The following is a 15,562-nucleotide window of genomic DNA, read 5'->3' on the forward strand; positions in this document are numbered from 1 at the left end:
ATAAAACGCTGCATGACATAACTGCATAGTGACGGGCGTGCTGACTCGTCTATCAAATGTATTACTGAGTATAACTGTGGACAAACAAGGCTTTTCAGAGCATTTTATTTACAGCCTGTGCAAGTGTTTCATTTTCACACAATGTTCTTGGCAGTCAAACTGTCCCCCTCAGGGAGGAAATCTAACTGTGTCTCAGATTTTTATTGTTACTTTACAGATGGAGACACTTTATTATGAGCCATTTTCACAATGTCATTATCATTTCAAATGAATTCAAACGCACCCACACGATGAGATACAAAAAGACGGAAAATTAAGTTCCTTTGATTAGAAAGTGGTTTATTTGAACGGATTCAAAAAGCAGTTGAGTTTCAGTTCATTTATGCAAAATAGATTTTCCATTAGGTTTGGCTTTATTAATAAGCTTTTATTGTCTGTGTGCGTCAAATGGAGGTAAAAAAGACTGCTTTTGGGTTAGTGCCCACATTTATTTTAGTGTAGGCCACAAAAATCAATATACAATCTTACTTAGCATTGTCTAACCCAGAGAGGGCATTGTAAAATGGTCCCCTGTCTTGTTCTGAATGTGTCTTAATGTTTCAAAGCCAGAAAAAGCCCTTGAAACATGCGCAAGAGTGCCTTTAATGGGACTGAGCTTCACAGCTAATGAAGCCATGACTTTATGCCTCAAGGTTCCCTCGCTGTCGTAATGTGGACGATGGGGGTCACAACAAAGAGAGAGGACTTGTGTGTCCAGAGGGAGGACAAGGAGGGAGGGGAAGGGAGGGTTATATACGTTAACAACTTCTACTGCCCATCTGCTGCTGCCTGCATCACTCAGCATGGCTCCGTAGTCATGGCGATAGCCACTGGGCAGATGATGCGAAAGTGAGTGCATCTGGTAATGAATTTGAGCTCCGCAGATGGATGCTTGACTAGAGTTCATTTTTAAACCATTCACAACATGAAACCCCCGAGGGGGCGACAACAGTACCTCAAGAACACTGCAGCTGATGTACTGAGGATTTCTAATTTTACACAAACATCAGTGACATTTTCTTAAATACATCATGGTTGTGTCTTTCAGTGGAGCAAGGCAATAAATACAAGGAGTTCATCAGGATGTATCAAGGCGAGGCGGAGGAGACGAGGCCTCAGGTGTATAAATGCAAGTCACCTCTATTTCTTACTCACTGTCCTCTTGTCCTCTGTTGGCGTATCGTGCTGTTGAATTACACAGACAAGCCAGAGAGGTTAATAAGAGGGAGTATAAATTGTCCTTTTTCATTTCAAACATGACACTGGTTGATATTAGCCACGCTTAACAAATTGCTTTTATGGGTCATATCTCAGCAGAAGCAGATGACATCTGCAATTAAAAGCTATGATTTCCAGCGGAAGCCAGAGCTCGGAAGACCACCTCTGTACTAAATATTCCTCATTTGAAGTAAGTGTGAGTTATGTTTTTTATTTAGAAGTGTATTCATCAACAGCAGCTATTGTAGGAAAGAAAGAATCTTTTTTTTTTCAACTGAAGTAGAATAAAAGTCAAATCAAACAAAAGTCGGTGTTGAGCACAAAGGAAAACCTAAAGCTAGAATCTACACTATTATATATGGCAGGGAAGCTAACAAATGCTTCATACTGGAAAGAAGCTTAACCACAGCAAAGCCTAGAGAGACATCATGTTTGGTTTGATGAAAAGCTTCTGGAGGTTTGTCCGTGATGATGCTGTCACTGTGTGAACACTGAGCAGAGCACATACAGGCACAACACAAGGTCAAAGGTCAACATGTGGTGGTGGCTGCCTGATGAATGCATTGAAAGGAAAAGGGCCGGGCTGGTTAAAGGAAGTTCAATTACAATAGAGAAGTCTTTTATTTTTTTATTCAAGTTTTTATTCAATTTCTTATATGTGAAACATCATAAAAAAAATACATCAAACTTCAACACAAACAAACCAACCATATTAACCCTTTATATGGCGAAGAACAATATTTGGTAACTTCAGTGGATATCAAAATGGGGTCGAGAAAAAAGTTGCAAATTTACTAGATTAAAGTGGTGTGGGAGTGGGGGTTGCCTGAGACTTACAATTCTGACCTGAACTTGGTCATACACTGACAGGACTGGTCATTTACGGTTAGGAGAGTTCAGAGTTCAGGAAAGGTGTGCATGGGGGAGCAGAGGATAGGATGTGGAGCTTCAGCAGACAACAACACACACACATAAAGTTTGATCAGTGAGATGTTCAATCCCCAGATGCTTGGTTAATGGGTGGTAACCAGTGCATATCATTTCCAAATTGACCAATTGCGTTAAAGAGCCCACCCATTGTACGGGATTTCGCCAAAATCCAAGAAGCTATATGTAAAATCAGAGTTGCTTGTAAGCACTTTGTCCTGTGATGCCATTGGGGTCACTTGGCAGAGTCCAGCGCTGAGCATTGCATTTGGCTATGATTCTTTCAATAAATGGTTGACTTTATTCATTTGTCCTGAGTGTTTTGTAAACCAAGTTTAGGAAAAAGAACCCGGGTGAGAGGTAGAAGCTGTAAAAGCTGTACGCTCTAACAGTGGCAAATCTACAAGAAAAAAAGTCGCAGATTTAAGAGATTTAAAGTGGTGAATCTACGAGAAAAAAGTTCCTTTTTTCCCCCACTTCTTTCTCATAAATCTGCAACTTTTTTCGAGCAGATTTGCCACTTTAAATCTCTTAAATCTGCACATTTTTTTCTTGTAGATTTGCCACTTTAATCTAGTAAATTTACCCCCCCCCCTTCACATTTGCTTCATAGACCAGGATTTCAACTCAACTTTCCTCTCCCCACCCACAGCAGAAAGTTTGTTTTCTGTTATTACTTGCCTCTCAGAAAGTGACTCCTACCTGCACCGTGATGAGATAACACAAATATCCTGTACATGCTGTGGGAGGGAAATAAATGTCACTCACATTGATGGACGTTCAATGCACAAAAGGTAAATAAATTTCTATATTGAACACCACATCTCAGATCTAATTTGTCACTGCTGGTAATGTAGCTTGTGGTGTGGTGCAATCTGTTGGGATCATATCGCTGTCACTCCATCTTCTGAAACCTTCAATCATTCTTTTAACGCATTTTATAATTGCAATGACCATTTAAAGCAGTGGTTGTCCTTGATACTCAGAACACTGCTTCTTTGAAATCTACTATAAACAAGTGTAACCAATACAATTAATAACGGCTGAATTCCATTTAGCTCCTTTGGTTTCCTGGTATTGCATGCTGGCTGACTGTCGTGCTGTCGTGGCTTACTGGGACACATAAAAAGAACACAGCCATTGTTAATGTTATAAGTTACACATTTGCTTTTCCTCACTGTGACAAGTCAAAATGTTTCCTGTGAAAAATGATGGAAAATATATTCCAGTTGCTCTGTCTGCCATCTTCACAGCAGGGTCCCCAAATGTATAACCCACGGCCGGCCATATAGTTGGAATAATTTTGTTTTCAGACACAATACTCTGTTAATTGTGGTTTCATTTTCATTGTGATATGTTTGGAAGAGATTGATTAATTCAGTTTTGAGAAGATAAACACTTTATCTGTCGAGAATAAATCACATTGTCACAATCATTTAATGGAAAGAGGTAAAAAACATATATTTTATTCCAACTTTATGGGTGACCGTGTATAACTTTTGGCATCAAAATACCTAAAGATTAAAAAAAAACATTTGTTAAATGTGTTTTGGAGTTGTGTAATTATATTATCCCAGGTGTTTCCAACAATTTTCAAAGCTTATCAATTAATTTAAATCAAGGTAATGATTTGATTCATATGGTTGCCTGTCAATAGCATCATATTCCCTTTTTACATGCATCACTTACTTACTACTATTCTGTTTTAAGCCATGTTTTCAATATACGACTTTTAGATCCTGGTTGCTTTTAACTATATATTTTAACTGGGTGAAAGATTTTATGATATCGAACATCTGGATCTTGAGTCATCAGAAAAACAAGCTGAGCAGATGTTAGCAGCAGCTCGGCTCACCACCCTCAGGGACAGCCTCAGAGAAACGCTGTTTTTTGAGGTGAGAATACTTTATTCAGTGTTTTACCAGTTTTAATCACCAGGTTCACTTGTTTTTAAGAAGGTGAGACCTGGGATTGAACATGTTGGCTCACTGTGATGGTTTATCTGGAGACTCACAGACATTGTTAACATTCTTAATGTTGTTAGAAACACCTGTGTTGTTTCTGCTATGACGAGTCAAAATACCATCTGTAAGAATGCTGCTTTGTTTCATTCCTCATTCAGGTGCTGGAAGAACACAAACGTGCTTGAAAATTCTTTAGAGACACTGCAGGTAAGGTTAATGTTGGTGAAGCTATGCTGGGGACCACCAGAGGTCACCAAACTGCATGTGATAATAAGGATGGCTGTGTGCTGCACATTATGTGGAGGCAAGCATGGGAAATGAGGAATGAATCAGCAGACATGACCTCAAATTGACCTGAAGTTGACATTTAAACGTTGGCTGTTAATGTTGCTGAAAAGCAACACAATGCCATCCATTCATCATGTTTTCTCATTTTCACTGATGAAATGAAAGTTGTCTGTCTGGTTCTGAGAAGAATGTAAGCAGATTGATGTCTATGTGGTCTGAGACAGTCTATGAAGCTAACAGACAGTGAAACTGAAATCAGAAAGTCTTTATCTGTTGTTACTGTGTAGTTTTATTGCTCTGAACTTCAGTAAAGCCAGTTAATCCGAGGAACACCTGTTGTAGACCAATGCACTTTGAAGAGGTTTAAAACAAGTACTGTATTTACTGAGTATTAACCCTTTATCAGGAAAATAACTATATTTGGTAATATTTCAAGAAAAAAGTTGCAAATTTACTAGATTAAAGTGGCAAATCTACAAGAAAAAAAGTTGCAGATTTAAAGTGGCAAATCTGTGCGAAAAAAGTTGCAGATTTACAAGAAAAAAGTGGGAAAAAGGCAACTTTTTTCCCCCAGATTCACCACTTTAAATCTCATAAATCTGCACATTTTTTTCTCATAGATTTGACACTTTAATCTCGTAAAAAAAATTCTCAAAATATTATTTTCGTATGTTTTTTTTTTACACATTCTGGCAGTATGTAATATCCTCCAATAATCTCTCGGGTTGAAATTTGGAATTTGCAAGTATTTCAATGAATGTCCTATGAAGGGTTAAAGTGGTGAATCTGGGAGAAAAAAGTTGCTTTTTTCCCACTTTTTTCTCGTAAATCTGCAACTTTTTTTTTGCGCAGATTTGCCACTTTAAATCTCTTAAATCTGCAACTTTTTTTCTTGTAGATTTGCCACTTTAATCTAGTAAATTTGCAACTTTTTTCTCGAAGTATTACCTGAAGTTACCAAATATAGTTCTTTGCCTGATAAAGGGTTAAATAGCCCTCACCTCATTGTTCATCTGTTTTGTTACACATTTCTTTCCCTTTTTACTATTGCTGTTTCATTTAACTGTGATTTTTTTTCTAGTAATGTCGCTGTGACCATTATTACGCCTCCAGTGACAGCTGTTGCCGGTGGTGTTTGTTTTTTGTTTCTTATTTTGCACAAATGTTCACAAATGTCCAATTTAGCACAAATGTCAAAGGGCAGTATGACTTCACAAAACACATATTTGGCAAAAACTCAACGATTCATGTACTAATTCTGACTACATTTCGAACAAACAGTACTGTGCAAAAGTCTTAGGTAGGTGTGAAAAAAAATCTGTAAAATAAGAATGCTTTCAAAAATAGAAATGTTAATAGTTTATTTTTTATCAATTAACAAAATGCTAAGTGAGTGAACATAAGAAAAATCTCAATCAAATCAATATTTGGTGTGACCACCCTCAAACCAGCATCAAGTCTTTTAGGCATTTTTTCAACAACTGCCTAAGACTTTTGGACGTGATGTACGTCTCACAGAACGACATGAGGAAATAATTACTTTTGTCATATCCAAAAGGTCAAACTTCATTTTTACATCATAGTATTCTGCAGTTTTACTGTGGAGGCCAAGGAGGGGCCAGTGTTTAATCAGAGGGGCATATTTAAAAACTGCAAAGATGATATTTAAGCATTCAAAACCTTTATTTTACCTTACTTAAAAATCTCATTTAAGTGTATTTGGAAGATACAAATACATTGATTGAAACAATGAGACTTACCAACAAGAACAGTTATTTTTGTACGACAATGATATTTCTCATCTTTGTGCACAAATACTTTTTTGTTGTTGTTGTAATATACACAAGCTTTTATTGCTTTTATTTAACTACACAATGTACACATTTTGGGTTCCTTTTGTGTACAATGTGATATTGTTTGAAGAAAAAATAGGTGAGAATTGTTCCGTCATTCATCGTTTTAAATTGATAATTTCATTATTAATTTGACACAGGGGCCACAGCAGGGGCCAAGGGCTTCTTCACAGGGGCAGTGGCCCCTGGAGGCCCCTGTGTAGAACCACCACTGTTTCTGCCCATAAGTCAATGCGAAGAGGAACAAAAAAGGAGATTGTGACCGTATTTCACATTTGATCAGATACTGAATTGATGCACTAATTTAGTGGGGGTGCCCACCTTGAAACTGGGCTGACTGTATGAATGTTCTGTGCTGCCAGTTGAAGATGTGTGTGACGCATCCAAATTTTTTAATTTTGCTTCTTTACAGCAACGTGCATATTTGAAGCTTTGTCTAATTAGACATGGATGTAAACTGCAACTTGACTGGTTGGTGGAAGCATGACCTGGTTGTTCTGGTTATTATAAAATTACACTACATTATCAACACCAATAGATGGGCTTTCTGTGACAGTAAAGGCTCCTGGTGTGTAATCCAAGCAGGTGGTGTTGTTAATAACTTAGCAGCAGCAGCAGCATAAAGGTGGTGTTTCTGTTCTTCCTCATTGATATACCTCCATCTAGTGGCAAAAAGGATCACATACAACCAGATGAGTAAGAATCATTTCATTCACAGTTAAATGCAAACAATGTTGCAAAATTTCAGTTTGTCCATCAAAAAAAATGACCTGTGATTTATTTTTATGAAAAACCTCCTACATTCACAAAAGCATGGTAGAAACCTTTATCAATAAATACATTGATAACGCTTTATATTAAGGTCCTTGTAATAACCATTAATTAACAAGTAATAAGGCCCTTGTAAGTCCTTACAAGGTGCTTATTAACATTATTGTGTGTTTATAAGCTTATATAAGTGTTAATAATGGCATTACAAACACCCATGACCCACCCATTATGTCTTTGCCATGCCTTTATTAATCTTATTTTGTTTGCTTATTGATATTAAAATATACTTTATTGCTCATCTATTATAAGTTAACTATAAGTTAACTATGCTTTTTGCAAAAACCGGGAAATAAAGCGAGAACAATGCCTTATTACTTGTTAATTATTCGTTATTAAGGACCTTATTATAAAGCGTTACCCTACTTTTATATGGTTTATTTAAAAAAAGAAAAGGCAAATTGTTAGCTAAATGTAGTGGAGTAAAAAGTACATTTGCCTCAAAATGTAGAGGAGCAGAATGAAGTTAAAGTATTAAGTTACATAAAATGGAAATACTAAAGTAAGGTATGCGTAGGCCTACCTTAAAATTGTACTTAAGTACAATTTCCAATTTCCATTTTTAACCACAACAAATTCAATTTTCTCCATTATCTTTCAATTTATCAAGCCAGTCAAACCCTGAGGATAATTCACTCGTTGCTTTCTAAACTAGCATCTGTCATGTTGGCTTGGAAAGGACCAGATCTGCTGTGTGACGCAGAACGCCGCTGACTCACTGACGAACATATTCTCTGTGCAGCTGCAATATAACTGAGGAGGACGAGGAGATGGGAACACTGATAACACTGACAGCAGCAGAGGGTGGCTGGGGATTTATTTTTTTTTCAGTTTTTTACACTAGAACAGAGAGCATAATGTCAGACAAAGCAGCAGCAATCATTGATGGGAGAAGAGTGAATATAAACTGAACTGCTGTTAAAGTGTCGGCGTTTCAAGTTTTTCATGGATTATAAAAACGTTACATTTACACTGGAATGTTCAAGGAAAGAGTATTAGCAAAACTTTGGCTTCATAAAATATCAAGACTGCAATCAATCTTAAAAGCTTTTAAAAGGAATGAGTGATTATACGCGCTTTATTTTTAACAATCTATTGATTTTCTGTCTCTTTCTTGAATACTTGGTATTTGTACTTAATGCCATTCTCCTCTTGAATTCCACTCGGTACACCAGGAAACCTAGTTTGGAAACAAAAGATGCACAGTTTTATTTGTGAATAAAAGGACAAAAAACTGTTCAATAATTTAATTAAATGGATAAACAATATCCTAACATAATTGTGCTTTTATTAAAACAAAAAACAAACTGACGTAAGATACTCTTTTCAGGCTTTTTCAATAATAATTCAGTAATGTATTGTCTCTTACGATAAAAAAACAAAAACAAAAAAGAAACAATCTGGCTTTGGTAAGCCTCATTTACTAGTTGGTAGGAATGCTGGAAGAATTCACAAGGTTTCAATAAAAATCACTGTTTGCAGAAGTCATTTTTTTGTTGTTTTTTGTATTTATTTGTTGTTTTCCTCAGCATGGAATTCTGGATCAACCAAGATTCAGCACTTTTTCTACTACTTCAACTTTGTGTTACCCCCTTTAAGCCATCATTGCAGTGAAGTTTCAGCTCTCCAATGATCTTAAAAATATTACACATTTTTTGGTATTGGTATTTTTCTAATTGTCATTAAATTCATATTAATTCCACCCAATCCCACTTTTAAAACGAATCATACTTCAACTTCTTCTGATACATTCCCACCAGCATAGCGTCGACCAGAATTCCCATCCCAAGTTCTTCCGAAATGGCATTCTCTAGTTTACTACTCAAATTCAGTGGAATTGAAGTAAGCTTGCTCTTTAAAATAACATCACAGCAATCAGTGGTGGTGATGTCAACAAATCCCCTCGGGCTGAACTATTTAAACCCCCACAGCCTGACAGATAGTGCTGATATTCGCTTTTGAACAAAAGGCAAAAATCACTTTCTCATGGGGCAGCAGTCTAAAGTCTAAAAACAACTTTGCATGTAAAAAAATCATCCTTTTGTACCTGTTTTGATTGATTGATTGATTGATTGATTGATTGGTTGATTGATTGATTGTCTTTATTTCGAACATGCAAGCAATAAAAAAACAAGTTTAAATATTAATAGATGAATAAATAAAAAACAAAACAAAAAAGCAAAAAAAATTAAAAAAACAGACACTATCTAGTCCTACCCCTTAACAGATCAATTTGACTTGGATAGTTAGTATTATGTTATTAACATGTTAGTATGGTAAAAAGCTATATTAATGCATATATATATATATATATATATATATATATATATATATATATATATATATATATATATATATATATATGTATATATATGAAATAATGAACAATTGTGTGTGTATATATAGATATATATATGAGTAATCAATATAGTCACATACAAATATTATAAACAATTATATATATATATATATATATACTATTAACAATTTATATTACATTATAAATACCTATACATGTATATTGTAAATTACTATATATATATAAATATTATAAACATAAATACAATTACCATGTATATTACAAAACTACAGTCTACATATGTCCATGTTACAGAGGCTTTTCTAAATTTCTGTACTTTGTAAAGATGATGTCTTTATATTTGTTTTTAAACTGTCTTATGTTTTGGCTGTTTAACCAACATCCTTTTAACAGCCGCAAGTTCAGCCCACAGATGTCAGGTCTATAATGGTCTGAGGATGAGATGGATACATACCCTTCTTGCTCTTTAAATAGTCCTCTGTCAAACTCGGGGAAGAAAACGTCGCAGTCAAATTCTGCCATGATGTCTGTGAAGTAAACCAAGTCACACCACGGGTGCTTCATTGCCTCCTGAGTATAAACAAGAAGCAACAGATATTCTGGTCACATTGACAGTAACAACAATCTTGGCTTTTCTGTGAGAAAGTCAGCACAATAAAGGATATAAATGAGGAAGAAAACATATTGCACAAGATAACTATGATTAGTGGAAACAGTTTACCAACACTGCTGGGCTGAGTTCATTGTGAAGGTTAACCCTTCATTGTTAGCTGATTTTTACAGCATTCAAAACTAACAAAAGTAACAGCATCAAAATTTACTTAAAATTTTCAAAAGTAAAAGTAGCCGTTATGCAGAATGTCCCCACTCCGACTGATATATATATATATATATTCTAAATATAATATTACATTGCTTGTATAATTGTTATTATGTAAGCAGTGTTTTAGGGCTAATTTAATTACTTTTATATGGTTTATTTAAAAAAAGAAAAGGCAAACTGTTAGCTAACTGTAGTGGAGTAAAAAGTACATTTGCCTCAAAATGTAGAGGAGCAGAATAAAGTTAAAGTATTAAGTTACATAAAATGGAAATACTAAAGTAAGGTATGCGTAGGCCTACCTTAAAATTGTACTTAAGTACTGTACTTGAGTAAATATACTTATTTAGTTATATTTCAACTCTGCTTGTACAGGATCTCAACACAATACCTGTTGCACAGCTGGATACAACATACACTGATATACATTAAAATATACAGACTATTGGATTTAGCCTAAATAAAACGTAGTTCACAACAGAGACATTGTATGCAAAGACTTGGTTAGCATTTCATAGCTGCATCAAGCATCTATAAGAGACGCCATCACAACCTTTTGCATGTAACCCTTTATAAACTCCGGTTTATAACATTTACTTTATTTACTTATAAAGAGGGAAGATTTATTTGTATTTTTTCACAGTCTGCAATATGTCAACAATTAGCCCCAAAAAACAGATTTTTATGCAATGCATCAAACACTGCAGTGCTGCATAATACAGCAGCAGTAACCCTTGTGGAAACCAGACAAAGAGCTTGCATAATGTTGGCAATGTTGTGCAAATCACAAGGTCTTATAAAGGCCACACACACATGAATGAAAACAGTGTTTAATTGTTCTGATTCCAATTTGGGTGGAGCTCAGAATCCACGACGTGTGAGAGGTGCAGCTCAATAGGTGCCGAACCTCAGTTTCCCCAAACTGGTTAGTCTCACCCTGCTCTCTGCCTTTTCTTTTTATGTGGTTTCAGTGAGATGGTCGGACTAGTTTACCTCGTAGACCTGCGTCCCACCAATAATCCAGATGGTCTCAATCAGGCCAGCGAGGGGGGGCTGCGCAGCCAGGCGGACAGCGCTGTCTAAGTCTGGACACACAAAGTGAGCATGATCTGGAACCGTCCTGTAAAAAGGGGAATGTCCAGGAGATTGTATAGGATTAATAACAATGAAAAGCTATAATTACTTTCCCAAGATATGTTGCTCCTCTTGTTAGTGCAGGTGTTTGTGTTAGAGAGCACTCACTCCAGCGTCGTGCTCAGCACCGCATGCAGAGTGTTGGCCAGAGGGAAAGTATATTCTGGGTGTGAGAACCAGCACCGTCTGCCCCAGACCAACATGTTCATCTTTCCTGAAACAAGTTAAGGTTAAAATATTTGACAGTTTAAACTATTATTTTATGTCTCTTCTTGTGGCACAAAGTACAGGACTGGGTTTCAAGTACCAAATTAATTTCTCCCATACCAAAGTTGGAAAAAATGTGTCAAGTAGGGGTGGATAAAATCTTCTATCACGGTGCATGATATTACTTATAATAAGTTATAATACCTCTTGGAACATTACATTTGTGACTGTGTATCCCCACCAAGTGCTAATGCTAAAGAGGCTTTAAATGAACTGCACAAAGTCGTAACCAAGCAGCAAACAGCTCACCCTGATGCATTAATTATCATATTGGAGGATTTTAACCATGCCGACTTAAAGATAGTCCTGCCAAACTTTTACAAACAAATAAACTTTGCTATTAGGAAACAACTGACCACCCAAGGACAAAACTAGTTAAAAAATATGCTATATGGCACACCTCCGCCTCCACCTCCACCTTGACTCCACTGACTGCTTTTCTGTTATGCTAACATCTGCATAAGAATCCAGGGTGAAACTTGTTAAGGTGTGGTGCTGAGGGGAGCATCTCTGTATTACAGGACTGCTTTGAGACTAAAGACTGGAGCATCTTCAGAGAAACGGCTACCTAAAACCACCAAACCTATAAGAGTAGCCAGAGGCTGTGATGGGTAGGGGTGTGCCATATTGTATCGTTCACGATAATATCGGTAGATTTTTTTTATGGTTAAAAAAATGCATATCATTCATGATATTGGCAACGTTCTTACTTCTTTATGTAGTGGTAAAAGTTGTTTTAATCATAAAAAGCTACTTACTCCCTGTCGCTAAACACATGCAGCTTTCAAAATAAGAGCACAGTGTGTTAAGAGAATCCACCACAGAATTTACAAGAAGACTGTCAAAATAAGATGCCTTAAATAAAACATACAAGAACCTTTATTCCTCCTTTACAAAATTTCATTAAAATATGCCCCCAGAACCCCTAAATGGTTGTTTTTATTATTTGCTCATACTCAAGAGTCAAGAGTAAAAATTTTTGTATTTGGCAACTGTTGAGATTTGCACTTCAAACTACATTTTAGATTTTTTATTATTTATACAGACTAAAAAAAATCATATTTTCTATGTCTTTTAAAGTATTTCCTAATATCGTCAAGAATATCGTTATCACAAAAATAGCCTACAATATCGTGATATTCTTTTAGGGCCATATCGCCCAGCCCTAGTGACGGGCTACATCAACAAGTGCAATGATAATGTAATAGTCACAAAGATTATGTCCATGTGCAGCCAGGATTTTGGTTCCAGCATTTAAAACCCAGCCCTTTATAAGGTGGCAATAACATAATTGACATAATACATATGACATAATTATAATGTTGAGGAATACCTGGTCTCGAGACTCCCGTGATGTGGTTGAGAAAGTACTGGAATTCGGATCTGGAAGAGTCACATTTTTAAAATATTAGCTCATGCGGAAATCAGTCACTGTTACTAAGCCCATTAACCCTGTGTACTGCTGCTTATAGTTTCCACGTGGAGCGAAGAATGTAGAATGAGATGTGAAGTCATATGAAAGGTCAAAACACATCCAGGTACCTGATAACTTTGACACTAGTACTGAACTCATGGCATTAAATAACAGTTTAAATAATTTTTTGTCAGTTAAAGATACAAAACATTTCCGTGTTACATTTTTTTGTCTGTTTCATTGTCTCATCATGGCTTTGTTTTGTTTTTGATCCAACAAGGTATGCATTTTTCATGCATCACTCTGAGCTCTTCTGTTATACATTCTTGTACTGCTGATGTATAAGCAGATAATCCATATTGAACTGTGACAATAATCATTATTAGCTGCTTTTTTCAGGTGGCATACAGTCCTGCATTCAAAACTAACAGCATCAAAATTTACTTAAAATTTTCAGTAAGTAAGTAAAAGTAGTCGTTATGCAGAATGTCCCCACTCCGACTGATATATATCTATATATATATATATATATATATATATATATATATATATATATATATATATATATTCTAAATATAATATTACATTACGTGTATAATTGTTATTATGTAAGCAGTGTTTTAGGGCTATTTTAACTACTTTTATATGGTTTATTTAAAAAAAGAAAAGGCAAACTGTTAGCTAACTGTAGTGGAGTAAAAAGTACATTTGCCTCAAAATGTAGAGGAGCAGAATGAAGTTAAAGTATTAAGTTAAAAATTAGTTAAATTGTACTTAAGTACAGTACTTGAGTAAATATACTTATTTAGTTATATTTCAACTCTGCTTGTACAGGATCTGAACACAATACCTGTTGCACAGCTGGATACAACATACACTGATATACATCAATATATACAGACTATTGGATTGGGTAACGCTTTATATTAAGGTCCTTGTAATAACCATTAATTAACAAGTAATAAGGCCCTTGTAAGTCCTTACAAGGTGCTTATTAACATTATTGTGTGTTTTTAAGCTTATATAAGTGTTAATAATGGCATTACAAACACCCATGACCCACCCATTATGTCTTTGCCATGCCTTTATTAATCATATTTTGTTTGCTTATTGATATTAAAATATAGGCTACTTTATTGCTCATCTATTATAAGTTAACTATAAGTTAACTATGCTTTTTGCAACTACCGGATCTAAAGCGAGAACAATGCCTTATTACTTGTTAATTGATGGTTATTAAGGACCTTATTATAAAGCGTTACCCTACTTTTATATGGTTTATTTTAAAAAAAAAAGAAAGAAAAGGCAAACTGTTAGCTAAATGTAGTGGAGTAAAAAGTACATTTGCCTCAAAATGTAGAGGAGCAGAAAGTATTAAGTTACATAAAATACTAAATTAATGTATGCGTAGGCCTACCTTAAAATTGTACTTAAGTACAGTACTTAAGTAAATATACTTATTTTGCTATATTTCAACTCTGCTTACAGGATCTGAACACAATACCTGTTGCACAGCTGGATACAACATAAACTGATATACATCAAGATATACAGACTATCGGATTGTAGCCTAAATAAAACGTTGTTCACAACAGTGACATTGTATGCAAAGACTTGGTTAGCATTTCATAGCTGCATCAAGCATCTATAAGAGACTCTTACGGTAAATTCCAGGGCATCGAGCCGTCTTTCCCGATGCCCATGTTGTTGCAGACTGCTGCTATAAGGCGAAGCGGCTTCTTCTGCATCTTCTCTCCAGCTCCTTCCATCTCTGACATGTTGTCTAATGTAGTCAAACAGCGCGACACAGGAAGCGGAGTGTTAATGTCTGCAACAGCGAGCGGCTGCGTCTGTGTACAAGTATCCTGTGAATGCTTGAAGTCTTATTCAACTATCACCGCCCACCGACCGGCAGCTGCTATTGGACGTGCTGGAGTTTCATCGACGTTATTTAAGCGCAAACAGCTGGTCGCTGTCACAACACCACGCACACAGCAGCGTGACGCCTGACAAGCCCCCGTCCTCACTGTCGAGGTTTCGTCACAGAGTATAAATCTAATATAAACGATACATTCAATTTTCTCAGTTCAAATCTAATTAAAGCGAAGAAAGGCCACTTACCAGAAGTAGAGTCACTTCCGAGGTTCTAGGAATGCTACAACATGTGTATGATCTGAGCCTGACTCAAAGTTCACACTTACAGTGGCAATAAAGATTAGTACCACCTCCTGGACTTTAGGTTTAATTGTTTTGATAAATAGCATTCAGGGAGATTTATTACTGATCGTTTGTATAAGTTGGACAAACAGTGGCGGTTCTACACAGGGGCCTACAGGGGCCCCTGCCCCTGTGAAGAAGCCCTTGGCCCCTGCTGTGGTCCCTGTGTCAAATTAATAATGAAATGATCAATTTAAAACGATGAATGACGGAACAATTCTTACCTATTTTTTCTTCAAACAATATCGCATTGTACACAAAAGGAACCCAGAA

The 15,562-nt window shown here is 36.0% G+C and overlaps 1 protein-coding gene across 2 annotated transcripts; it reads right to left on the minus strand.

Annotated features, from left to right (window-relative positions):
* Positions 1-6,982: 6,982 nt before the first annotated feature.
* Positions 6,983-15,390, minus strand: zgc:153031. 2 transcript variants are annotated; one of them, XM_059334749.1, is made up of 7 exons: positions 15,194-15,390; positions 14,735-14,855; positions 12,992-13,041; positions 11,500-11,605; positions 11,251-11,377; positions 9,892-10,007; positions 6,983-8,297 (listed from the first exon to the last, which is right to left on the minus strand). In XM_059334749.1, exons 2-7 carry the CDS (start codon positions 14,848-14,850, stop codon positions 8,210-8,212), a joined length of 603 nt encoding a protein of 200 aa, XP_059190732.1. In that variant the 5' UTR covers positions 14,851-14,855; positions 15,194-15,390; the 3' UTR covers positions 6,983-8,209. The 2 variants fall into 2 exon arrangements, with proteins under 2 accessions (XP_059190732.1, XP_059190731.1); XM_059334748.1 differs by lacking the exon at positions 15,194-15,390 and having other exon boundaries at positions 14,735-15,171.
* Positions 15,391-15,562: the final 172 nt, after the last annotated feature.

The sequence above is a fragment of the Centropristis striata genome, chromosome 6 (assembly GCF_030273125.1).
Source record: "Centropristis striata isolate RG_2023a ecotype Rhode Island chromosome 6, C.striata_1.0, whole genome shotgun sequence".
NCBI classification, from domain to species: Eukaryota; Metazoa; Chordata; class Actinopteri; order Perciformes; family Serranidae; genus Centropristis; species Centropristis striata.

What these genes read in the sequence shown, in the direction of transcription:
- zgc:153031 (XM_059334749.1), bottom strand. Translation starts at nt 14,850, where the DNA reads ATGTCAGAGATGGAAGGAGCTGGAGAGAAGATGCAGAAGAAGCCGCTT. An exon ending in CACGGGAGTCTCGAGACCAG is followed by an intron (nt 11,606 to 12,991) that starts GTATTCCTCAAC and finishes AACTTGTTTCAG; the next exon opens with GAAAGATGAACATGTTGGTC. An exon ending in GTGGGACGCAGGTCTACGAG is followed by an intron (nt 10,008 to 11,250) that starts GTAAACTAGTCC and finishes GTTTATACTCAG; the next exon opens with GAGGCAATGAAGCACCCGTG.